Consider the following 27,563-nt stretch of genomic DNA (forward strand, 5'->3'; position numbering starts at 1 on the left):
TATTACTGTCTGTCTTACAAGCAGATAAATTTAAAATGAGAAATCATAATTTTTGCACATTTTCTTTACATTTTGGTGTTTTTCACAAATAAGCAAAGAATTTATTGACCCAATTTTTCCACTAGCAAAGTACAATGTCACGAGAAAACAATCTCAGTCGCTTAGATAGACAAAAGCATTCCAGAGTTACCACATAAAGTGACACATGTCAGATTTGAAAAAAATGGGGCTAGTCCTGAAGGCCAAAATGAGCTCGGTCCTGAAAGGGTTAAGAAACTAATTAGCATAAATCTAAAATTGTGCATAACTTGCTAAAAATTTATCGTTTTTCAAAATGAAAAACGTATCTACATTACAGCACCGATCACATTATGTAGGAGATGGGGCACATATAATCTGGTGACAGAGCCTCTAAGTCCTTATGTGATGACAGAGCCTCTTTAAGTGGCCTATATTGTACATCATCTGATTGGCGCTGTAATGTGGATTACATCAGTATTTTTTATTTAGAAAAATGATAATTTTTGAGTTATGACCTATTTTAGATTTATGCTAATGAGTTTCTTAATGACCAACTGGGCTTGTTTTAATTTTTGACCAAGTGGGCGTTGTACAGAGGAGTGTATGACACTGACCAATCCGTGACCAATCAGCGTCATGCACTTCTCTCCATTCATTTACACAGCACATATCAATATAGCTATATCACTATGTGCAGCTACATACACCAAGACTAACATTACTGCAGTGTCCTGACAATGAATACACATCCAGCCAGGACGTGATGTTTGTTCAGAATCCTGACCCTTCGCGAACACAATCCCGACACTACAGCACAGCAAGCGTAACCTCGCGAGATTACGCAGTAAACTGTCATTTCTAATGAGATTACGCTTCCTGTGCTGGGATTGTGTTAGCGAAGTGTCAGGATTCTGAATAAACATCACGTCCCGGCTGGAGGCAATGTATTTTCATTGTCAAGACACTGCAGTAATGCTGTGTAAATGAATGGGGAGAAGTGCATGACGCTGATTGGTCAGTCATACACTCCTCTGTACAACACCCACTTGGTCTTATAGTAAAACACGCCCAGTTGTGCATTAAACATTAGCATAAAGCTAATATAGGTCAACTCTGTCAAAAATGATCGGTTTTCTAAATAAAAAATCACTACTGTTATCTACATTACAGCACCGATCACATCATGTACAATATAGGCCACTTATAATGTGGTGACAGAGCCTCTTTAACGACAACAACGTACTACGTTAGCTTTCGTTAAGGTGTTAAATGTGCTTATGGCATTAGCTTCCCCTGGCAATAATAATGCCAGGTATGACAGTTTTTATATTTGGTGTAATTTGCAGCATTTTTGCAGACTGAAATATATCCATCCTATGTTACCAGTGCTATCTCCTCAGTATGTTGGATTCAATATATAATTTTGGGGTAGATGTGAGGTTTTGATCACTTTTTATTCTATTTTTTTGTGGGAGATGTGACCAAAAAACAGGTTTTTCAAGTTTTATTTTTTACGCTGTAAACCGTTCAGGTTTAATAATAATTTTGTAATAGTTCAGACTTTTACAGAAGCGGCAATACCAATTGTGTTTTTTGATTTTTACAATGCTTCAGGCGGAAAATGGGAAAAGGTGTGTTTTTGTTTTTTTTTGAAACTTTTTATTTTTTATTTTTTGTACGTAAAAAAAAAAACAACAAATTTTTAACTTTCATTATATATTATATATTATAATACTGATGTATTGCAGTATATCCCTATACTGAGGCAGGGCTTCAAAGGAGCACAAAGATGGCAAACGTGGGGGCCTTCATTAGGCCCACAGGCTGCCATAGCAACCATCGGCACTCCACAATCGTGACACGGAGGGGCGATGAGCTGTTAGAGGGGGTCACCCTCTATTTCTAACAATTTAAATGCTGCGGTCGCTATTGACCGTGGCAGTTAATGGGTTAAACTAGTGTGATCGCGCTTGAGCGTGATCCCGCTAGTTACAGTGAAGTGACAGCTGACACCTGCGTTGTATGGAGTGGGCTCAGCCAGTAAGCCCGCTCCATACTCCCCTCCCCCATATACCCAGCTATGACGTAGGCATAAATCAAAATTCGGGTAGAGGTTAACAGTGCGCATATAAATATTAGGGCATGTTCACATCTGCATTATGGGCCTCTGTTGTAAATCAAGCTGAAAATACTGGAAACCGTGCAGTTATAACGTTGCGAATGACATAAAGCAGATGTGAACAGGCGCTTAGACCTCCAGGGCTTCAAAGTATTCTCGAAGATACCACTGCAGAATACAACTTAAGGGTCAGTTCACACTGCGTTTTCTGACGCGGAAACCACGCCAAAAGACTACCAAAAATGCCTCCCATTAGTTTCAAACAGTCTCGTGGGAAAAAGACACGACATGCCCTATCTTCAGGCGTTTACGTCTCCGACCTCCCATTGACATCATGAGAGGCAGAGAGAGCTTATTTCGTGGCATTTTTTGCCTGCGGCGCTCAGTGGCCGTGGGTAGAAAGCGGCACAAATTGACGTGCAGGCAGCTTTTCTGACTGCAAGAAACTCCATGTGAACCCAGCCTAACATGATCTGTATTTGGTATGGGACTGTCCTGTAGATGTTGCTTACTGAAAACATATGTAATGTTTTGGAAGGCGGTAACTTGATGAAATGAATACAAACGGCATGCACTGCATACAAATTGTGTTTTGGTTTTTTTATTTTTATTTTTTTTAGGTTAAACGTAGTGCCTCACACAGCGTGTGTGTTTTTTTTTTTTTTTTTTTTTTACTAATGCTATATTTAAAAAAAAAATATATATTATCTTCACAGGAACTGAATGATTTGGCCCGTGATCCTCCAGCGCAATGTTCTGCAGGCCCAGTTGGAGATGACAGTAAGCATTCTTTAGTTGTATGTTTTTAAAAAAAAAACAAAAAAAAAACTTGCTATGATGGTACTTACAAGTTTTAGTATTTGATAGAAATTTTTAAACTGAATGTATTGCCTACTTCTAATCATACCTCCGATTATAAAAGAAACTATTATAGTGCAGAAGTTTGCAATAGAATATATTTTTCTAAATCAAGGTGCTAATATATATTGCTGTTAAACTGCTGCACATTAGATCGAAGGAGACGGTGGAGCAGGAGCCAGCGCTGTAGGATCCAAATTTACAGAAAATTCAATTAGATATTCCGCAAACCTTAAGTTGAAACTTTTTTTTTTATATTTTAACTGCCATGAGAATGACTATCTATGGAATGTTACCTTCTGAGTTGGGGGCTCCGGACGAAAATACTAGAAATAAAAGCACAGATTGAAGCCCTATTGTTTCTTTTAACCCCTTCGCGCACCCAGACGTGCAATTATGGCCAGGTGCGGGGGGTGATGTTTAGAGCACACTCCATATGCTGCGAGTGTCTGCTGTATTTTACAGTGGACACCTGGGACTAACAGCCAGGAGCAGCGATCGCGCTGTTCAACCCCTCAAATGCTGCGGTCGATCACGACCGTAGCATCTGAGGTGTTGAAAAGAGGGGGTGGCCCCCCTCAGACAGCTCACCCCCTCCCCACCACTGTGAGATCGCGGGGTGACTGCAGTTGTTATGGCAGCCCAGGGGCCTAATGAAGGCCCCCCAGACCTGCCTTCACTCTGCCTCTGTTAAGCCCTGCCTGTTGCTTCCGGTGTTTTTGATGTATTGCAAAGGAAAGCCGAACAGTGGTTTGAACCCAGCCTAACTTGTCTGCAAATATATTTGTGTATTTTCTCCTTTACTTCCATTAGGGTCTTTCAGTTTAAGATGACAATTTGCAAAGACTCAGTGATAGTGTACTGGTGCTTATAACACTTTTTTTCTTCTTTTGCAGTGTTTCATTGGCAAGCAACAATTATGGGCCCTGTAAGTACTAAGCTATTCTAAATATGTTACGGTTTTGTCCAGTTTTTTTTCATGTGATATCTGTACTGCTGTTTATTTGCAAAGAATAGGAATTCCAGGTACACGTTTTATTACTTATCTAGTGTGAGGCTAACAATTTGAATAATTTGATCGCTAGAAAGGGCAACGCGTCTTCTTACCCCCCACCCTGCCGCACATCAGCAGTAAGAAGTTTGAAAAAAAGTGATCCAACATGGAGTTTGAATGGAGTGTTTCATCCCATGTAACTGCTGCAGCCAACCACAGGCTGCACTGCCACATGGCCTGCAACGTCATCCTGGGATGCAGGACTATGCGCAGAGAAAAGGGAGGGTTATGTATCTGACTTTTTTTTTTTTTCTTCCCAAGCGCTGCTTTCCGTAGCGAAATTCCTTTTGAAAACCACACAATGTGTGATTTTTTTTTATTTATTTATTTTTTTAATGGAACTTGCTGCGGGTTCCAGGTCTGATAAGCTGCGTGATTTTTACGCAGCGTATCCAGCCTGTGGGAACCCGACCTAATAAGCTAAATGCGCCAGAAAACTCATCTGTGTGAAATTTATTATGGGTATTCGCCTTTGTGCTTCATTAGATCATTTTCAAAAAGGGATGGGACTTTGACTTAAGTGAAGTATAACTTGCCAGATTTATTAATGTCGTGTGCCGCATTTTTGGGACAAAATACTCGAGTAAAGTAAGCCTCCCAAGAAGTGGTGTGTATAAGAAAAAAAAGTATCTAACAAGATATGCCTAATCTATCAGTGTCCACCATGGAGGTAGTTTTGGCACATCTACTGCCTGCCTGGTCTAGTTTTTTTAAACAGTCTAAATTTCAGGAAGTAATACAAAAAAAATCTGCTACTTTGTGCTTTCTAAGGAAGCTTCTGTCATGGAAGACCTAATCGCTGTGAGAACACCCACCATAAATACACGTCAGCCCAGCAAGTGCTGACTAAAATTTAGTCTGGTTGTGAAAGGGTTAAGTGAACACTAACTTTCTAAATTCATGCTAATCTAATGGTATACCTGATATATATTCTATAACAACTTTGTAACTTACTATATAAAGGGGTTTTCCTGTCCTAAGAATTTGATGGCCTATCCACAGGATAGGTTTATCAATATCTGATCGCTGGGGGTTTGACTCCCGGAATGGGCGCTGCTTCCTCTTAATTTCCTTTTTTAGATTTGCAGTGCGAGCGGTACTGATACTGTGAACCGCCGCTACAAGTGTATTGCAGCTCAGTGGAGCAGAACAAGGGGATACCTGAAGTACCGGCAGCCGGCGGAACCCATTGACTACAATTGGTTTTACTGTAAATGCTGCTGCGCTGTTTCTGGTAATCTCTGCCGGAACTGCAGATGTGAAGAGGGCCTTAGGCTATTGGTTTGTTTTCCAACCCCCACGGACATTCAAATTGCATTACAGATTTGTAATATGATACATCCAGTTTTAGCAAAATGTTTTAACTATTGTATTTCTGACAGAATGACAGTCCATATCAAGGTGGTGTTTTTTTCTTGACGATCCATTTCCCAACAGACTACCCATTTAAACCTCCCAAAGTAAGTCATTGTGTTGCCCCCTATTTATTTATTTTCATAAAACTTTTGTATTGCAATATACTGTCACAAGCTGTGTTTTAGGGTGTTGACATGCTGCTGCTAATTTCCACTGCGGAACCCTGAATAATCTTTAGTAAGTATTAACTTGCGGTTTTAAAGATGGATTTTGTTGTGGATTTAACCATTTCCAGCAGATTTCATCCACTAAAAGTTTGACTCCTCCATATTTTATTAATAACTGGTTACTGCTTGGGTGTCAATGATAAGCATATAAGTAAGCCATACCTGCAACACTGATCTACATTTTCTTAAAGTAGGTTATTGCTATGACCACATATTATTTGCATACATAGTCATCCGTTTACTACATGTGCAATTGCCAAGAATTTCTGGTTCTCCCCACACCAGTGCTTATTCTGCTACCACTCCCAAAACACCAAGAGCAGTGGGCTGATGACGTGTTCTGTTGGTAGGCAAGGCCCGAAATCTTCTCTCTGTACAGAATATGGCATCGGTGTGCTGAGGGCATGCACAGTACTTTGTATGAAGGGGGTATGGATCGTTCTACTTTTACAGGGATAAAGTTAATGGGCTGACTCATTACAGCTTGCTTGGATGAAGGGTTCCGCTGCCGACTATTTGGTTTGTTTTCCTGGTGCAATGCTGCATGAATGCGTTAGTGTCGTTTTTATGGCGTTCACCCTACAGTAAAAATGTCATGTTATCTTTATTCTGTGGGTCGATACGATTATGGCAATACCAAATCTAGTTTGTTTTACTACTTTTAAAACGTTTGGTAAAGAGTATCTAACGGTGGAGCTGTGTGGCGGGCTTGTTTGTGCAGTGCAAGCTGTAGTTTTTATTGGTACCATTTTGGGGCACATACGTTTTTGATCACTTATATTTTTTTATTTTTTTTAATAAGAAATAAATTGACACTAGCAGGGCTTGAAGAGACTGTCACCGTTGAAAAAAACACTTAAATACAGTAATCCGTTAGTAGCTTCAAAGACACTGGTTTGAAACTTGCAAGTTTTATTGTTCTATTCGCTTGTATTCCCTCCTAAGCACACACAAAGCCTGTGCATTGCATGCTGATTCCGTTATCCTCTGCATTAGCATGTAGCGCTCCTTCAGTTTGCGTTGTTATGCAAGTGAGTAGAAAGATGAAACTTTGGGTACGAACACACAACTGATACGCTGTGTAAAACTACACAGCGCATCCGTCCCGGAAGCTGCAGGTTTACTTGCCACCAACGTGTTGTCATGGCAACGCATCCATCTCTTCTGAAAGTAGCCCAGTCTCCTGGGATGATGCTGTAGTCCATGGGACCGGACCTGGGAGGCCAGCCTGAGCTCAGAACAGAGGATCGCATTGCTAGGACAACAGGTGTTATTTTATGAACTCCAAAAAAGAGCAGCGGTTCCACACCTAAATTGACATGCTGCTTTGTGTTTTTAGGTAGTTATTTTTCTGCTGTGTGGATGAGATGTTCAAATCTCATCCACTCTGCTGCTACTATTTTCCGCAATGAAATCCATTGTGGAAAATCCAGTGTTCATACCCAGTGTGCCCCTAGCCTTACAGATTCTAAATGTGTCCTTTGAACTATATACAGATATTTGTCGTTTGGGTGGCATTCCGGTGGTGACTGGCTCTTTTTAATAGGAGCACAAAGATGATAGACTGGGGGGGCCTTCATTAGGCCCACAGGCTGACATGACAACCATCGGCACCCTGCAATCACGTTCCGGTGGCGGTTAATAGGCTATTAGAGGGCGGCCATCACCTTATTTCTAACGGCTTAAATGCCACAGTGATTCTCGTGCGCTCGCTCCATACGACCCTTACCATGACATACAGGTACCATTCTTCGGTCAGCAGCAGGTTAAAGCTCTGAGATGTTTGGGAGTCTATAGCAAAATATGAATGTTTACCTACTTCGTTTTGGTCAGGGGCGTTTTTATGAAAATGCAGCATGCTGAAGGTATGTCGTTTTATAGGGAAATATGACTTGCAATAACTTCAAGAACACTCGTACAAAAGGGCATCATTTAAAACCGCTTATTTTTTTTTTATAAGGATTAGTGTTTTCCCCGCCCAATCTGTAACTTATACTGCATGACGGCACTATGTAAACCATAGCTGAGCACTGATGGACTCTGCAGTGCCATGATAAATCACATAACCTCTGTGTTCATAGCGTATAAGTAGGGGACAAGTAATAGCGTGACTTCAGAGTCCATTAATGCTCTACTATTGTGTACAAGGCCCCAATCTTGAAATTACAGTTTGGGTGGGGGACGCACAATTTCTGAAGACAAGCTATAGGTAAAGATGTACGTTTTCAAGTTGGGCTTCTTTTCTGAAAATGGCCACTGATGGAGGGACATGTGACCAGACACTTCCATTAGTCCAGGAAATCAGGTGGGTTTTCATGGGACATGTGACCCAACACATCCATCAGTTATCTCACGCTACCTCTATCAGCGGCCATTTTCAGGAGGCCTATTTCACATACAAAAAAAACATTTATAAGGTGGCCTTATATATAAGGTGGTTGGCCATTTTCTAAGCATCAAAGGGATTCTCCAGGTGTTTTATATTGATGGCCTATTTTTAGGCCATCAATATCCGATTTGGTAGTGGTCTGACTCCTAACACTTCCTCCGATCTGCTGACTGAAGTGGCTATGGAGTTCGTCACCGCGGCCTCTTCATTGTTTACCAGGCACACCGTACCTTACATATCTGTAACGGGGAATGCAGCTCAATCCCATTTACATGATTTGTACTGGAACTACAAATCCAGGCCCAGCTGCTATGGTTGTGTGCTGTGCCTGTAAACTGGGACTTGGCTGCAGCGAGGAACGCCAGGGCCTGATTGATCGGCAGGGAGTGGGACCCACACAAATCTGATATTGATGGCCTATTCTAAGGGTAGGCCATCAATTAAAAAAAAAAAATGCCTGGAGCACCCCTTTAAGTAAGAGACCTTTTTGATTAAGGCCTCATGCACACGACCGTGGTGTTTTTCTGGTCCGCAAATTCCAGGACCGTGTTCCGTGGAATGTCATCCGCAGTTCATCCGTATGTAATCCGCAAAATCCGGATGAAAAAAAAAAAGCCTAGGTAAAACAGGATGACGACAGAACTCCTTCCCGGTCGTCGCCTAGCAACACTTCCGCAAATCCGCAAACTGCGGATGACACACGGAGGTGTAACCGCAATTTCCACGGGCCCATTGACTTCTATTGGCATGTCCGCAGCGCATTTGCGGCCCGTAATAAGACATGTCCGGAGTTTCTGCGGCACGGATGTGCGGACATGCGGAGAGCCGTGAAAACACGGATAGTGGGTATGGCCACATAGAAATGAATGGGTCCGCAATTAACCCGTGGATTTGCGGTGGAATTGCGGACGCAAAAACACGGTCGTGTGCATGAGGCCTTAGAAGGTATTTGTGTTCACTTTCCTGTGGGCTGCCATATTGGACACGCACGTGACAGGGGAGCCTTATCTGTGTGTATGGTGTTAGCCTGCCTTTTTTTATTGGCTTTCAGCAGAATAGCCCTGTGCGAATCCCACTAGTCTAAGACTTCAGACTGAGATTTCCTTCAGAACGGAGCCCTGACGTACCCAAACGGAAACCATAGGTTTCCGTTTCCATCACCATTGATTTCAATGGTTACTGATCCGGTGCCAATTGCTTCTGTTTTGTCAGTTGTGCAAGGGTTCTGTCGTTTTGACGGAATCCATACCGTAGTAGACTGCGCTATCGATTCAGTCAAAACGACGGAATCCTTGCACAATGGAGACCAACTGAAACCATCGGCACCGGATCTGTCACCATTGAAATCAATGGTGATGGAAACAGAATTCCGTTTGTGTAGGTCAGGGCTCCGTTCTGACAAAAATCTCGGTCTGAACGGAGCTCTAGCGCAGATGTGAACGAAGCCTAACCAGCAAAGCTGACTAATGAGCTCCAGAGAAGTGTGTGTGTGTGTGTGCGCGTGTGCGTTCCAGATTCAAGTGTGAATTTTAATACTTCAGAATTCCCAAAAACATTTTTGTCACTAGACCCATTTCGAAAAAATGAAGTTTTAATAAACATATGTCATTTACTAATAAGGTTCTGTTAATTTCAACCGCTAATGATTGCAGTTTTGGTAGGCAATACATGCTTAAATATGGTACTGAACTGCTCTATCCTTGCCTTTTATTAAACAGGTTGCGTTTACAACGAGAATCTACCATCCAAATATTAACAGCAATGGCAGCATTTGTCTTGACATACTCAGATCACAGTGGTCCCCAGCTTTAACTATTTCTAAGGGTGAGTCTACCCAGTTTTTGTATTGTTAGACTTTTGTCAAACTAAAACTATGCTGAATTCCCTTGGAGCGTCTGGTAGACGCTATTACATCGCTATTACATTGAATTCATTTACACACAGCGATTGTGATAAAGACCTTGGGTAGGCCGAAACGTTCATTTAAAATCGTTAATTTAAAAAAAAAAAAAAATCCAGTATTTTGAATAAAGCGATTATTGAAAAATAAATATTCAGTGTGTTTTTTAGAGTGCTTAACCCCTTCCCGCCGCAGCCCTACAGATTTTTATTTGTTTTTTCCTCCCCACCTGCCAGAAGCCATAACGTCTTTATTTTTCTGTCGATATAGTACTATGAGGGCTTGATTTTTGCGGGACAAGTTGTCGTTTTTCGTAGCATCGTTTATTTTGCCATATAATGTACTAGGAAACGGGGGGTAAAAAATATTTTTGGGGTAGAAAATGGAAAAAAACAGCGAATCCTCTGTTTTTTTCCGTGCCGTTTTTAGGGAATTCACTGTGCCATTAAAACATGTTAACTTTATTCTGTGGGTCAATACGATTACAGCGATACCAAATATATATAGTTTTACCTATGTTTTCCTACTTTTAAAAAGTAAAAACCGAAGTGTAAAAAATTATTTTAATTTTGTCGCCAAATTCCGAGAGCCATAAGTTAGTTTTTTTTATTTTTCCGTCGATTTTAAGTGGTATGAGGGCTTATTTTTTGCGGGATAAGCTGTAGTTTTTATTTATACCATTTTGGTGTACATGCGACGGTTTGATCACTTTATTTAATTTTTTGTGGGAGATGAGGTGATCAAAATTCTGGCGGTTTTTACTTTTTTTTACACGGTGGCAACAGTGTGGGTTAAATAATGATATATTGTAATAGTTCAGACTTTTACGGACAAGGCGATACCAATTATGTATTTATTTTTTACTATGCTGAAGGGTGAAAATGGGGCGTTTTTAACTTTTTAATATATTTTTTTTTGTGTAAAAAAAAGTCTTATTTACTTTTTTCTTATTAGTCCCCCTAGGGGGACTAATAGATTGCTTGCACAATATACTGCAATACTAATGTATTGCAGTATATCGTGATTCTGACAGGCATCTATTAAGCCCGGCCGGAGGACCTGGGGGCCTTCATTAAGCACCCAGACAGCCATAGGAACCAGTGTGGATTTCCTAACCTGAACCTTACAGCACCACCACATCATATTCCGGAGTGCATTCTTACATATATCTTTCTATGTCAGTGACCTGTCAGACGTTTTGATTGGTGGGGGTCTGAGTACGGAGACCCCCACCAATCGCTAGACCGAAGCGCTCGTGTGAGCACTCAGCCGCTTGGTGTCTGTTTTTCTTTTTCCGGAAATGTATCGAAGCGGCTGAGCGCTCGCACGAGCACTTCAGCTGCTTCGTTTTAGTGATTGGTGGGTTTCTCCATGCTCTGACCCCCACTAATCCAAACGTTTAGCTACACTTTAAGATTCATGAACATGCAACAAGCTTGGCAGATTTCGCAATTACAATATAAAACACATTTTGCAGATTCATACAAATGGGGTTTAGTGGCTTTTACTAATGTATTAACGAACGTTTTCTTTTTTTCAGTTCTTTTGTCAATTTGTTCACTGTTATGTGACCCAAACCCAGATGACCCTCTAGTGCCAGAGATTGCACGGATCTACAAAACAGATAGGGAAAAGTAAGTATGCCCCATGCTTGGCAGCTTCAGTAATTCTATAAAGTTGGTGACATCGCAGGATTTGAAAATCAACCCTCAACTAAGTTAAATGTTTTTTGTTTAAAACTTTTTTGACCCTTGCAGTTCTGGAATGTATAAATGCTTTACAGCAACTTGCATCTCCAGTGGCTGCTTACAAAAATGTGTGTTTAATTTATTAGGTACAATAGGCTAGCGAGAGAATGGACAGAGAAATACGCTATGTTGTAGGGTAAGAGTACTTTACAATATGGGTCTATGAAATTGCAAGCTGAGTGCGGCATGGATTACTCTTTGCTAAAGATTAATTCAGAGGTATATTAGTTCTGTGGTTACCATTTGGTATTGTTGCATGGCATATGTCAGATACAATTTTTCCTTTAACAAAGCTAGTTTTTTTTTTTTATATCGTATATGTTTGTTTTTTTCATTAAGACGTTGCACTCCACCGGTTATGGAAGCAATGCGTGAGAAACATTAATCTGTCTGCTCATGCTATGTTCAGTAATAGTATGCACACAGACCTCTATATAGGACGCTCATGTGTTGCTACCTTGTGAGATCACTGCACACAAAGAAGTGTTAAATATTATCGAAGGATCTGTTCACATCACCGTTTGCTTTCCGTTCCAGGCTTCCGTCTGAGGTCTCCGGGTGAACCCCGCAACGGAAAGTGAAACCACAGCTTCCGTTTGTCACCATTGCGGAGTCTACTGCGCTATTGATTCAGTCGGAAAACCGGAAACCTGACGGAATGGTGACGAACGGAAACCATTAGCGATGTTTCCGTCACCATTGATATCAATGGTGACTGAAATGGAAGCTGTGGTTTCACTTTCCGTTGCGGGGTTCACCTGACGGAAACCTCCAACGGAACCCCGGAACGCAAAGCAAAATTGTCAAAAAAAACTAAAAACACAAGACTATGCAATGCAATTCCATATAGGAGTTATTCTAGGACATTTCTTCAAACTGCAGCAACGGACTGTGGTAAAGCCTAAAAATAAATTTAAGAAATTCATGTATTTACACGTGTTTTTTTGCTGATTTGAAGGGGCTGCGTCAGTCAGTCTGTCTGGTTAGGGAAAACGAGAACAATTAAAGAGGCTCTGTCACCAGATTTTGCAACCCCTATCTGCTATTTCAGCAGATCGGTGCTGCAATGTAGATAAGAGTAACGTTTTTGTTTTTTTAAAAACTAGCATTTTTGGCCAAGTTATTACCATTTTTATATTTATGCTAATGAGGCTTTCTAAAGTACAACTGGGCGTGTATTGTTTATGTACATCTGGGCGTTTTTACTTTTACTAGCTGGGCGTAGTGAATAGAAGTGTATGATGCTGACGAATCAGCATCATCCACTTCTCATTGTTACCACCCAGCTTCTGGCAGTGCACAGACACACAGCGTGTTCTCGAGAGATCACGCTGTGACGTCACTCACTTCCTGCCCCAGGTCCAGCATCGTGTCGGACGAGCGAGGACACATCGGCACCAGAGGCTACAGTTGATTCTGCAGCAGCATCAGCGTTTGCAGGTAAGTAGCTACATCGACTTACCTGCAAACGTCGATGCTGCTGCAGAATCAACTGTAGCCTCTGGTGCCGATGTGTCCTCGCTCGTCCGACACGATGCAGGACCTGGGGCAGGAAGTGAGTGACGTCACAGCGTGATCTCTCGAGAACACGCTGTGTGTACTGCCAGAAGCTGGGTGGTAACTAAGAGAAGTGGATGATGCTGATTCGTCAGCATCATACACTTCTATTCACAACGCCCAGCTAGTAAAAACGCCCAGATGTAACACACATAATACACGCCCCGATGTAAGCACATAATACACGCCCAGTTGTACTTTAGAAAGGCTCATTTGCATAAATATAAAAATGGTCATAACTTGGCCAAAAATGCTGGTTTTAAAAAAAAAAAAACGTTACTCTTATCTACATTGCAGCGCCGATCTGCTGCAATAGGAGATAGGGGTTGCAAAATCTGGTGACAGAGCCTCTTTGTTAAATTTCTTCAGTCAGGAAGGGAGGGTGTTTTGTCACATTTTAGGGGAGGATTTTTTTTTCTTCTGTCCTGCAATTGAATAAGTTGCATATCTAATCCCCTCCAGCACCTTCTCAGACAATTTGTCGAATTTGTGGCTCAAACGTTTACTGGCATTTGAATCATGGAGATTTTTGGCTCCAGTTCGAGTGAATGTGAAGATGTGTGCACGTTGACAGTGGGTATAAGTGGCATGTATGAACTTGGCACATCTTGAACTTTCGGATGTGTTGTGCATCTCCGGCTCTGCTTGGATCAGACTTTTAGCCACAAACTGACTTTTTTGCGTTTTTCAAACATTGTACACGACCGTTCAAAAGTTTGGGGTCACCCAGACAATTTTGTGTTTTCCATGAAAACTCACACTTATATTTATCAAATGAATTGCAAAATGACTAGAAATATAGTCAAGACATTGACAAGGTTAGAAATTATTTTTTATTTGAAATAATAATTTTCTCCTTCAAACTTTGCTTTCGTCAAAGAATGCTCCATTTGCAGCAATTACAGCATTGCAGACCTTTGGCATTCTAGCTGTTAATTTGCTGAGGTAATCGGGAGAAATTTCACCCCATGCTTCCAGAAGGCCCTCCCACAAGTTGGATTGGCTTGATGGGCACTTCTTGCGTACCATACGGTCAAGCTGCTCCCACAACAGCTCTATGGGGTTGAGATCTGGTGACTGCGCTGGCCACTCCATTACAGATAGAATACCAGCTGCCTGCTTCTTCCCTAAATAGTTCTTGTATAATTTGGAGGTGTGCTTTGGGTCATTGTCCTGTTGTAGGATGAAATTGGCTCCAATCAAGCGCTGTCCACAGGGTATGGCATGGCGTTGCAAAATGGAGTGATAGCCTTCCTTATTCAAAATCCCTTTTACCTTGTACAAATCTCCCACTTTACCAGCACCAAAGCAACCCCAGACCATCACATTACCTCCACCATGCTTGACAGATGGCGTCAGGCACTCTTCCAGCATCTTTTCAGTTGTTCTGCGTCTCACAAATGTGTGATCCAAACACCTCAAACTTCGATTCGTCTGTCCATAACACTTTTTTCCAATCTTCCTCTGTCCAATGTCTATGTGCTTTTGCCCATATTAATCTTTTCCTTTTATTAGCCAGTCTCAGATATGGCTTTTTCTTTGCCACTCTACCCTGAAGGCCAGCATCCCGGAGTCGCCTCTTCACTGTAGACGTTGACACTGGCGTTTTGTGGGAACTATTTAATGAAGCTGCCAGTTGAGGACCTGTGAGGCGTCTATTTCTCAAACTAGAGACTCTAATGTACTTGTCTTGTTGCTCAGTTGTGCAGCGGGGCCTCCCACTTCTCTTTCTACTCTGGTTAGAGCCTGTTTGTGCTGTCCTCTGAAGGGAGTAGTACACACCGTTGTAGGAAATCTTCAGTTTCTTGGCAATTTCTCGCATGGAATAGCCTTCATTTCTAAGAACAAGAATAGACTGTCGAGTTTCACATGAAAGCTCTCTTTTTCTAGCCATTTTGAGAGTTTAATCGAACCCACAAATGTAATGCTCCAGATTCTCAACTAGCTCAAAGGAAGGTCAGTTTTATAGCTGCTCTAAACAGCAAAACTGTTTACAGCGGTGCTAACATAATTGCACAAGGGTTTTCAAGTGTTTTCTAATCATCCATTAGCCTTCTAACACAGTTATCTAATTGCTAGGTGAGGCCTTCAGGGATCGGACTTTTTTTTTTCTAAAATACCCCACAAATAATTGCCGATGTTGAGTTCTGGGGAATCTATAGGCCAAGTCAATACCTTGAACGCAGTCATGTTCCCCAAACCACTCCTGAACAATTTGTGCAGTGGTGGGGGCATTATCCTGCGGAAAGAAGCCACTGCCATTAGGAAATACTGTTACTGCCATTAAGGTGTGTACTTGGTCTGCGACAAAATTTAGGTAGTTTGTGTCAAAAGGAATATCCACATTAAATTGGTTCAGTCCCTAAAAATTAATGGCCTAACTTCAGTATAGGACTCCCGGGACCCCCACCGATGCGCTTGTACGAGCACTGCTTCCCCTTTCCTTATCTGCTCGTACTGTGAATTGCCAACACACTGGTAGCGGCGGTTCACAGTACTAGAGCCTTAGAGCATGTTTTGATCAAACTCTGTAAGCCCAGTTGCCACGACAAGAAACTTATTTTTAGTAGGTCCCCTGAATAAACTGGTTGTGGGTTTTAACTCCCCATCTAATTAAATGGGGAAAAACATGCAACCGGTCAATGAATGCTTTTGTTTTTCGGCCCCCCCCCCCCCCCAACTTTGTGTGGATGACATTTGTTCATATCTCACCCACACGGCTGCTGCTGTATTACTACATTTACAGCAACGTATTTCATTGCGGACAATCTAGTCTCTACGCCTAATATGTTCCTACCCTTAAGGTGTACTCAGAGTTCCAGTAAAAACTGCATCTGAAAACCTTGTGCATTTTTTTATCACTATTTCATGCAGTTTTTTTTATTAGTTTGCAGTAAACTGCTCTGCTCTAACTCAAGCAATAGGCAATGTGACTGCCCCTTGCGGTCATGCCATTGGTAATACGCCGACACGAACAGCACAGGAAGCGAGCACCATTTAGCTCAGAGTTTTTAATTAAAGTACATCAGTAAGTGACTTTTTACATAAATTGCATTGCATTCATATTTTTTTGACATTTTTGCTCCCCGGATAACCCCTTTAACCGCACCGTGTGAATGGACCCTTGGACCACAGGATGAACTTTGGAATTTTGGTTCCTACCCACCCAAAGTGTTATTCCTTTCAAAGGCTGCTTTGGGCAAAAAGAGGAGCGCACGACAAAATTAGAGGCAGTCTGATCATATCTGACAACAGGCAGGAAATGTGATGACTACATTGGTGAAATTGTAATAACCATTGACGTTTAACACGTTTGTGTAACTTTATTCTCCATTCACGTTAGTTTTGGCCATCCGTTCGAGGTATACATAGGGAGGACTCCCGACATACCTCTGACAAGGGGCCAAAATGTCTCACTGTATGGCATACGGTGGAATACGTCGCCCGCTGACGTCTGGAGCTTTCCTAGCACCAGAGTCCTCAGGCAGAGCATTAGCTCTGCAGGTATTTTTTTGGGGGGAAAAAACGCATTTTGGTTGCCTTTTGGCAAATTCTTGGTAAATAAATCTTTTTGCCAACCAACTATCTGGGTCTTTAGTGCTACAGTAATCATATAGTGGTATCCGTCAGCCGTAGGCTCCAATGTTTAAAAAATAATCATAATTTACTGTGCGGTACAGGTTGTTTTTTGTGTGGGATCCCTCAGGGTGGAATAGCAATAGGATATACCGACGCAAACCAAAAGGACACTTTTGGTCTCAGTCGGGAAAATGGAGCCCCATAATCATGTTTATCAGTACTTTGGGAGCTTTCCTGATGTATGACAAATCTAGGGCAAAAACGGTGTAATTGGGGCCTGAGACACATTTATTAAGGCCAGGTTCCCATGTAGCGGAAACGCTGCGGAATTTCCACAATGGAATTCTGTGCGGAAATTCCGCAGCATCTACAGTAGCAACAAAGTGAATGAGATTTTAGAAAATCTCATGCCCACGCTGCGGAAAATAAACGCACAAGGCGTGCGGAAAGTGTTCTGCGGTAGGTTTTCTCAATTCCGCAGCATGTCCATTTATGCTTCGGGTTCTCTGCAGAGATGTTGCATATTTGGCCCGTAGACTGTAATGAGGAGCAGACGTTCCACAACAGGTTTATATTGCGGTTTTTACAGCAGAAAATCCGCAGGTGCACATGTACTTTGCTATAACCAATGTTTAACACTAAATCCGCAGCGTTTCCGCAGGAAAAACTCACTATTTGGTGCAGATTTCTGTAACCAATTTATCAGCGTTTTTCTAGAGATTCTGCTGCAGATTTTCTGTTGCAGAAAATCTGCAGCATATCCTGTGTGTGGGAACATGCCCTTAGGCCCTGTTCACACAAGCATTTTGCAGGCAGAAAAATCTGCCACAAATTCCTTAAAGGAATTTTAAAGGCAGATTTTTACTTGCCTGCAGCCCTTGAGCGCTGCATTCTAAAATGCAGCGAAAAATGCGTTCTCCGCCTCCCGTTGATGGCAATCAGAGGTCCGAGATGGAAGCGCCCGAAAAAAGGGCATGTCGCTTCTTTGAAATCAATGGGAGGCGATTTTGGCCTTTATTTTGCCACGGCTTCTGACAGTTTCCGTGTCAAAAACCGCAGTGTGAACAGGGCTTTAGACTGTTTACAATTCTGGACATTTAATCTTAGTACATGTTCCCTCTTAGTAGTGATCCTAGCTGACTTATATTTCAAGAATGGGAAATGTCTGAATAAGACTAGATTTATTTCAGCTATTCTTTCTTTCAATACATAGTTAAAAATGTGAACTTCCGAGCCACTGTCTGGCTTTTTAAATAGCTTGGAAGATTCCAGAAAATGATGTCATGCTTTAGAAGCTTCTGCTAGGCTAATTGACATAGCTTTGAGTAAATTGGAGGTGGCAGTATTTTAAGGTCTACTTTCAAGGCCCATTTGCGTCTTTGCTTGCGATAATGGGAAAATCGAAAAATCCGGATTAATGTTCAGGAATTCATGATTGTGGCCACGGTGCATGGAAACTCATGACTTCAACTGTGTGCGTTTAATGCATGTTTATGGACTTGAGGACACCCTAATACGCTTTAGTTTGAACATGTCTTGCCATATATTGTATTTGTGCAGTGGTGTAAGTGTCGAGTGCAATTTTTAACTGGATTGCTTGGGTGTCTTGAATATTCCATGGTTAAAACTGGTACTTTAACCCCTTCCCGCCGCAGTTCTTTTTCAGATTTTTATTTTCGTTTTTTTCCTCCCCACATTCCAGAAGCCATAATTTTTTTTTCCCGTCGATATAGTACTATGAGGGCTTGATTTTTTGCGGGACGAGTTGTAGATTTTTGTAGCACCATTTGTGCCATATAATTTACTAGGAAACGGGGAAAAAAAATTGGTGGGGTAGAAAATGAAAGACAGCGATTCCTCCATGGTTTTTTGCGCCTCGTTTTTACGGAATTCACTGTGCAATTAAAACAAAATGTTAACTTTATTCTGTGGGTCAATACGATTACGCCGATACCAAATATATATAGTTGTATTTCTATATTTTACTGCTTTTGTTTTTGTTTTATTTTGTGTTTCCAAATTCCGAGAGCCGTAACTTTATTTTTTTATTTTTCTGGTGATTAAGTGGTATGAGGGCTTATTTTTTTGCGGGATAAGTTATAGTTTTTAATGGGGTACATGCGGCGTTTTGATCACTTTTTCATTTATTTGTGGGAGATTCGGTGACCAAAAAAAAGATTCTGGCGTCTTAGTTTTTTTTAGTTTTTTTTTTACTGATATTGTAATAGTTCAGACTTTTACGGATGTGGTGATACCACTTATGTTTATTTTTTTTATTATGCTCTAGGGGAAAATGGAAAACTTTAAATTTTTTTTATTTTACTTTTTTTTTTTTATTAGTCACCCTAGGGGAGTTCAACCAGCGATCGTTGGATCGCTTGCACGATATACTGCAATACTAATGTATTGTAGTATTTTGTGATCCTGACAGTCTCATATGAAGCCCTGCCGGAGGGGCTTAATAGGCGCACAGATGGCGACCTTAATTAGGCAGTCATAGCAACCACCCCCACCCCTGCGTGATTGTGTTGCGGGGGGTGCGATGAGCTATAAGAGGGTGTCGCCCCTCCCCCCTCTTTCTATCTATTTAAACGCTGCGGTTGCTATTGACCGTGGCATTTAACGAGTTAGACGATCGGTTTAGCGCGATGCCGCTCATTAGTCTGAAGTTTCGGCTGTAACATACAGCCGGCATGGTATGGAGCAGGTACACTCCGTGAGCCCGTTCCATACTTCCCCCTACCCGACTTTGGCGTATTGATACGTCAAATGTCGGAAAGGGGTTAAGTTTGTATTTTGCAGAACTAAACTACTGGCCAACATGGGCGTAATTTACTAGAATCCATTGTAGCACGCTGCATAATTAAGCATTTGCTGTATTTTCTAATCCTACTGTGTATTGTTTCAGGTACAACAGAATAGCCCGGGAATGGACTCAGAAGTATGCGATGTGATGCTACCTTCAAGTCTAAATACACCTGCATTATAGCTGGAATAAAAAACTTTAAATTACTGTTTTCCCCTCCCTTTCAGACCTCATCTACTTATCCCCTCCCCCACCCTTTTTTCCCCTTTTTTTTTATTTTGTGCTGCCTCCCTTCATGCACATGCTCAAATGGGAAGACTAGCTCAGCATTGGACAGAAACTGCTCTAAACTGTCAAGTAGTTGCCAGAATACAATTGCCCAAGATCCTTAATCTTATCAAACTGAGCATGTGTTTAAACATGGCTGACGTCTTCACTGTAACTTGGTTATGAGATAAACCCATCTGTCATTTCTTACTGAAGGGGTGAAGAATAGAGCTTTTTGTTTGGGGTAGGGAGGGGAAAATGTCAGGCAAAATTAAATTGAAAAAAAAAAATTAAAAAAAAAATTCCTCTATTGTCTTATTGTAGGATTCAGCAATGTGGAGTTACTATGGATATTTTGGTCACAACCTCCAGACGTTTAAGACTTTCATTTACTTTATGCTCATAACTGATGTTTTGGGTGGAAAGTTGTTGTTGAAATTATATAGCTGCAGAAGTAATGTATTTTATGCATGTCAATAAACATGACAGATTGGAAGGTGAAACCCCATTAAATAACAGATAGGATCAAAAGTTATGTAATTTTTCATTGAGGTTTTTATTTTATTATTTTTTTTGGAGGCTGAGCTATTAGTTAATCTCTCTTCCAAAACACTGTTAATATAGCACTGAATAAAATGATTCAAGCGTCAATGGATGACTGATCAACTAATAGCTCCATTTTTTTTTTTTCTTCAATAAAGTTGCATAAACCAATGTGTTAGCTGCCTGAATTAATCAATGTTTGCAACCTTATTTTCTATGTAAATTCAACAAATCTGTGTGTATATAAAGTTTGGATTTTGTTCTGTTTGGCGTCAAATGATAGTGTAAAGAGCGTAAACCCTTCTTTTTTTTTTTCCCCCCCTATGTTCATTTAAAGCGGTTTATCCACCTATATGCCAAATTGGTCAATATTGCCCAATCCAGGGCACAAATGCCATCATTTAATATTTGACATGGGGGAGGGGGGGGGGGGGGGGGAAATCACTGGTTTAGAATAACCTGGATGTTTAGCAGATTGAATATTCATGGTATTTTATCAGCTAATAAAGTTCTCTTTAATTTCTGGAACATTCTGCTGCAGATAGCAATCAATCCATGCGTAGGGAGATTGGCACTATTGGGAAATAATGGCGAAGGTCCACATGGGCATATTCTACACTACCAAATCCTGCCTGGCGGTAGGTATGTTGGACTTCTCGCGAAGCTTGTCTAAAAAAAACTTTTTTATTTTTATTTGAGATGGTAATTAAATTGAAAGGATTATTTGCTCTGCTGTCTACAAAATATACGTATTTTAGTGCAAACAACAAGTTTAATCTCTAGGTGACTTATCATGAATGAATTAAAAGCAGTACTGTTTTCATTTCACAATAAAAAAAAAAAAGAAAGTCCGTGCCATTTAGTATTTCCCTTTTTGTTGCAAATGTCATTTTGCAGGGCAGTGAGCGTGTCCATTTAGTTGCAGGTGATTTTTACAAAACTCAAAGCTGTACGTTTTGTGTTGGGTACATTTGTGGAAGTAGAAAAATTTAGATTGGAGTACCAGTCCTTTAAAGTGAATTTTCAGAAGTGTGCGGAATAACACCATTACATCGTAGTTTTTTTTTTCCTGACAAACTTACGATGTAGCCCATTAGAAGTATGGAACGGGCTAAGCCTGCGCCATACAACGTAGGTGTCTGCTGTATGATACTGCTGACACTTAAATGCACACCTACTTGTTGCAGTAAACCCCTTAGATGTCAGTCAGTAGTGACTGACCTCTAAGCCATTAGAGGGATGCCCCCCCCCCCCCCCCCCCCCCTTAACAGTTAGTCGGCTGCTCTGACACGGTCATGGGGTGCTGATAATTGCCACGGCAGCCTGGAGGCCTAATGAAGGTTCCCAGGCCTGCCACCTTTGTACTCCCATTATAGGACACTGTCTGAGTCATATACATTAGTATTGCAGTATATCATGCAATTCAATGATTGTTGGTTCACGTCTCCTAGGGTGACTAATGGAAAAAGTAAAAGTTGTGCTTTATTTATTTTGTCAAATATTTTTCCCCTAAAACATTGTAGGGGAAAAGAAAAAAACGAAACTTAAGTGGTATGGCTACATCTGTAAAAGTGAGTTATTACAATATAATATTGTTTAACCGGCACAGCGAATGCAGTAAAACAAAATTTGAAATGCCAGAATTGCTTGTTAAGTATTCTTGATCCCCCTCATCTCCCACATAAAATGAAATAAAGTTATCAAAACTTTGCATGTATTCAAATGGTACCATCAGAAACCACTGCTCATCCTGACAAAAATGTCCTACTGCTCAATCAACAGAAAAATTAAAGTTATGCCTCTCAGAACATGGTGACACAAAATTAAGTTTATTTTTAACAGTTGGGGTATGTTCACACACTAATTACGTCCGAAAAATGCGGCTTGAAAGCGTTGACAAACATCTGCCCATTGAAAGCAATGGGCTGACGTTTGTCTGTTCACATGAGGCGTATATTTACGTGCCGCTGTCAAATGACGGCGCGTAAATAGACGCCCGCGTCAAAGAAGTGACCTGTCACTTCTTGGGGTGTAATTGGAGCCGTTATTCATTGACTCCAATGAAAAGCAGCGCCAATTACATGCCGTTACGGCTGAAATGACGGGGCTGGTTTCTCCTGAAAACAGCCCTGTAATTTCAGCCGTTACGGATGCTGCCGTGTGAACATACCCTTAGCCTTTTCCTCCTAAAATATATAAAGCAAACTATATATTTGATATCGCTGTAATCTTACTGACCTGCAGACTGAAGTTAGTGTTCACCGTGTAATAAAAATGAAATTCTGTTTCTTTCTTCTCTTCCTCTCCCCCCCCCCCCCCCCCCCCCCCCACCAAAATAAGAATTCATTCTTACCCAGAACTCTGTCTTCTTCGAGTCATGCCTCATATGGGATGAAATGTAACCCCAGGACTACTGCAACTGATCACAGGCTGCAGCATCATCAGGGGAGACCAGATGATGCTATATATTTATGGAGAGATGCTATATATTTATGGAGAGATGCTATATATGCTGCATAGCATAGCATCGCGACACATGAATGTATGAGAGCGGGGCTGCGGCTCTGATACAGCCATTGCCCCACTCCTGAGTCCTGACCATTGTGCACGTGGTCAGCATAAGTTGCTGTGACCAGCGCTGCACTAATGAGCAGCGGCACTGAAGACCGAACAGGGTGGGCGCACTGCTAAACACCAACCCACCCCCCCCCCCCCCCCCCCCCCCCCCTCGGCCGCTACACCTCTGACAAGCACGCAGTAAGCATGAGTGGGACTGCGGCTCTGTAAAACAGCCATTGCCCTGTTCCTAATGGCGTAGATGAGAGAAACATCATCTCTGTGGCTAGTCCCCTGAATGGTGCGATCAAAGCGCACTGCAGCATTCAAGGGGAAAGTGAGAGGGGGGGGGGGAATGATGCTCCTTGGATTGAGGAACATACCATATATGGGCAGACAGCCCAGGGTCCATTGAAGGGCCCCAGGGCTGTCACCGTGTTTCCTGTTAGGACATACCGATCAATACACAGGCTAATGTACTGGCATATGGATAGATCTATGCCAGTATGTTAAAGTTTAAAAAAAATAATAATAATTTGTTAACCCCTTGGTGACATGGCCAGCTTTGGCCTTGTGGACATGTCAGAGTTGAAAAAAAATAGGCTGTTACTTTGTGGTAATAACTTTGGAATGCTTTTACTTATTAAAGCAATTCTGAGTGTTTTCTTGTGACATAGTCAAAAAATGTGATTGATAAATTCAATATTTATTTGTAAAAAAAACAAACTCCCAATTTAGAGAATTTGCATTTTTCTAAATTTAAATGTATCTGGTTGTAAAACAGATAGCTAGTAACTATTTTGTTTAGTGTTACTAACATTTCCCATATGGCCACTGTTTGCATGGGTTTTTGAACATTCTTTTATTTTTCTAGTATGTTACAAGGCTTAGAACTTTGGCAGTGATATCTCACATTTTCAATAAAATTTCAAAGGGCTATTTTTTTCAGGGACCAGTTCAGTTCTGAAGTGGCTTTGAGAGCCTTATATATTAGAAAGTCCCCATAAAACACCATTTTGAAAACTGCATCCCTTAAAACACTTCCTAAATACTGTTTTGAATACTTTAACACTTTTAGGCGTTTCACAGGAATTAAAGCAAAGTAGAGGTGAAATTTACAAATGTCTTTTTTTTTTTTTGCCAAAATTCTATTGTAATACAGGGGGGAAAAAAAAGGAACAAGGTTTAACCTGGGAAATGCAACTTGATATTTATTGCCCAGATTCTGCCGATTTTAGGAATAGCCCACATGTGGCCCTAGTGTGGTAATTTACTGAACCACAGAAGCAAAGGCGCACCTAGTGGATTTTAGGGCCTCCTTTTTTATTAGTTTACATTTTCAATGCAATGTCAGGGTTGAAGAGGTCTTGTGGTGCCAAAACAGTGGAAACTACCCCAAAAAGACACTATTTTGGAAACTCAACCCCCAAGGAATTAATCTGGGGGTGTAGTGAGCATTTTGACCCCAGTTTTTCTGCTAAATTTGTTTGAATTAAAAATGAAAATCTACATATTTTCCAATAAAACATACAATGTTTTCCACAAGGACTTATGGAGAAAAAGCACCACAACATTTGTAAAGCAACTTCTGAGTAAAACAATACCCCACATGTGGTTATAAACGGCTGTTTGGACACACGCCCGGGCTTAGAAGGGAAACAGCGCCGTTTTCCTTTTGGAGCGCAAATTTAGCAGGAATGGTTTGCGGAGGCCATGTCACAATTGCAAAGCCCTTGAAGGATCAAAACAATGGAAACTACCTAAAAGTTACCCTATTTTGGAAACTACACACCTTTATGGAAATTATCTAGTGGGTATAGTGAGCATTTTGACCTCATGGGTTTTTTGCAGAAATTATTGGAAGTAGGCTGTAAAAATGAAAAGCTAATTTTTTTTCAAAGAAAATGTAGGTTTAGCTACGGTTTTTTCCTTCTTCGTTTCCACAAGGACTAATGGAGAAAAAGCAACACCAGATTTCTCCCGAGTAAAACAGTACCCCACCTGTGGTCCTAGATGGCTGTTTGGACACACGGGAGGTCTCCGAATGGAAGGAGCATTTTTTGACATGCAGATTTTGCTGGATTGGTTTTCAGGGGCCATTTTGCTGGATTGGTTTTCAGGGGCCATTTTGCATTGGCAAAGCCCCAGAGGGATAAAAACCAGTGGAAACCCCTAAAAGGGACCCCACTTTGGAAACTACACCCCTTATGGAAATGCTCTAGGGGTATAGTGAGCATTTTGACCCCATAGGTGTTTTGCAGAATTAATTGAAAGTAGGCCGTAAAAATGAAAGCCTACATTTTTTTTTTTCTTCCCCATAAAATTTTTAGTTTTTTAGCTTGGTTTTTTCATTTTCATAAGGTCTAAAGGAGAAAAACCACCCCAAAATTTGGGAATCTATTTCTCCTGAGCACGTTAATACTACACACCTTATGGAAATTATATAGGGGCACAGTGAGCGTTTTGACCCTACGGGTTTTTTGCAGAAATTTTTGGAAGTAGGCCGTAAAAATGAAAAGCTACGTTTTTTTTCAAAGAAAATGTAGGTTTAGCTAAAAAAAAAATCATTTCCACAAGGACTTCTGGAGAAAAAGCACCACAACATTTGTAAAGCAACTTCTCCCGAGTAAAACAATTCCCCCATATGTAGTCCTAAATGGCTGTTTGAAAACACGGCAGGGCTTAGAAGGGAAAGAGCGCCATTTGGTTTTTGGAGCTCAAATTTAGCAGGAATGGTTTGCGGCGGCCATGTCACATTTGCAAAGCCCCTGAAGGATCAAAACAGTGGAAACTCTAAAAAGTGACCCCATTTTAGAAACTAGACGCCTTATGGAAATGATCTAGGGGTATTGTAAGCATTTTGACCCTACAGGTTTTTTGCATAAATTATTGGAAGTAGGCTGTAAAAAATGAAAACCTACACCCCCCCCCCCCCCCCCCCATAAAATTTAGCTTTTAGTTTTTTCAATTTCACAAGGTCTAAAGGAGAAAAATACCCCCAAAATGTGTGAATCCATTTCTCCTGAGCATGTCAATGCCCCATATGTGGTCCTAAACTGCTGTTTGGGCACACGGTACGCTTCAGAATTGAAGGAGCATTTTTTGGTGTGCAGATTTTGCTGGATTGGTTTTCAGGGGCCATGCCGCATTGGCAAAGCCCCTGAGGGACCAAAACAGTGGAAACCCCCCCCCCCCCTAAAAGTGACCCCATTTAAAATAAACACCCCTTAGGGCATCTCCAGCTAGAGGTAAAAATAAGAGGTAGTATTTTTGGGGGGGATTTTGCTGGTATTTTAATTTGTAATTGCGGGGGCATATGTAAGCTGTGCGGAGTGCATCAGGGTATAATAAGGTGGTATAAAAAAAAAAAATTATGTGAATAAAAAAATTTATAATTCATAGAGGTGGGGTACACTTTAAAATACTCCTTTATGCACAGGCCAGGTTTTTCTGGGAAGGTGTCATGCTGATAAGTGGTGTCCCTTTTTATCCCCCTTTTGGAACACACTGCACCTTTTTTGGGGTCCTTCCCTTTGCAGTTTGGGGGAACATTGCTGGGAAAGTGCTGCCCTGGTACAATATGGGCACCCTCGCTTCCAGCAGATGTGCTTGGCCCCTCTCCTTTCTGATTTCCAAATAGAAGTGCCTTAATAACTACCTCTTGATACTGAAGAAATGTCCCTGTCCGGCCGGCACATCGGGATAGCATGTAAGCGTAATACAATGCCATCTGTACAATGCGCACGGCCACTTTTTTGTACCACGCCCTTGCCTTCCGCATTGAGCTATGCGGCTTCAGCACGGATCGGAAAGATCAACCTCCGATGTATTTATTATATCCCAGGATGCAATCTGGCTTGGGGGTCACTGTACTGGTACCTTGTACAGGGACAGGGTTCTGCCATTCCCATGTATTGTGGTCAAGAGAAGGACGTCCCACTTGTACTTGACAAACACGTTCTTGCTGCATAGTGCTCTGCTCTCACTCTTCTGAGACTTTGGCCAAGCAGGGTTTTAGGGAGACCTCTGATTTTTGCGCACCGTGCCGCATGCTGCAGTATTTCTGGTGGAGAGGCATGTGTTGATCATCAATTCTTTTCCGGGTATACGACACTTGTGACGTGCCGTGTATGAGCTGTTCTGTTGTAACGCGCATGCGCGGTCCCTGCTGTTATCTAGAAAACAGCAGGGACCGCACATGTGCGTTACGGGCTGTGCAGCAGAACAGCCCATTCACGGCATGTCACAACTGACGTGTCGCATACCCGGCAAAGAATTGAAGATCGACACAGCGGCCAGTGCAGAGTTTGACGTCACCCGTCAAGTACCCCACGGCAGGATCTGGAAATGGGGACACTTTGGTAAAAGTAAGTATATGACAAACGTATTTACATTTATAAATTACAAGCATTGACACAGTCATTTAATCTCGGACAACCCCGTTAAATAGTGGGTTGCTGGTGTAAAAGCTATCCACATAAGGGTATGTTCACACGGAGTGTTTTCAGCCATTTTTCAGGTTGTAAACGTCCCGAAAAACGACTCCAAACATCTGCCCATGGATTTCAATTGGAAAAACGCCA

The 27,563-nt window shown here is 41.5% G+C and overlaps 1 protein-coding gene across 5 annotated transcripts in view; it reads left to right on the forward strand.

The window, feature by feature from the left end:
* The window catches only part of UBE2D3 (ubiquitin conjugating enzyme E2 D3), a 60,804-nt gene extending 40,103 nt beyond the window's left edge, over positions 1–20,701 (forward strand). For 4 of the 5 annotated variants that reach the window (XM_075860615.1, XM_075860617.1, XM_075860616.1 and 1 more), the window contains exons 2-7: positions 2,857–2,920; positions 3,895–3,926; positions 5,435–5,512; positions 9,743–9,848; positions 11,465–11,558; positions 19,717–20,701. In XM_075860615.1, coding sequence (XP_075716730.1) covers positions 2,857–2,920; positions 3,895–3,926; positions 5,435–5,512; positions 9,743–9,848; positions 11,465–11,558; positions 19,717–19,762 — 420 coding nt within the window. In that variant the 3' untranslated portion in view covers positions 19,763–20,701. Of the gene's footprint in view, positions 1–1,639; positions 1,653–2,856; positions 2,921–3,894; positions 3,927–5,434; positions 5,513–9,742; positions 9,849–11,464; positions 11,559–19,716 lie in introns of those variants that run through there. The other variant, XM_075860620.1, reaches the window with a different exon arrangement.
* The last annotated feature ends 6,862 nt before the right edge of the window (positions 20,702–27,563 follow it).

The sequence above is a fragment of the Rhinoderma darwinii genome, chromosome 1, assembly GCF_050947455.1.
Source record: "Rhinoderma darwinii isolate aRhiDar2 chromosome 1, aRhiDar2.hap1, whole genome shotgun sequence".
Lineage (NCBI taxonomy): Eukaryota > Metazoa > Chordata > Amphibia > Anura > Rhinodermatidae > Rhinoderma > Rhinoderma darwinii.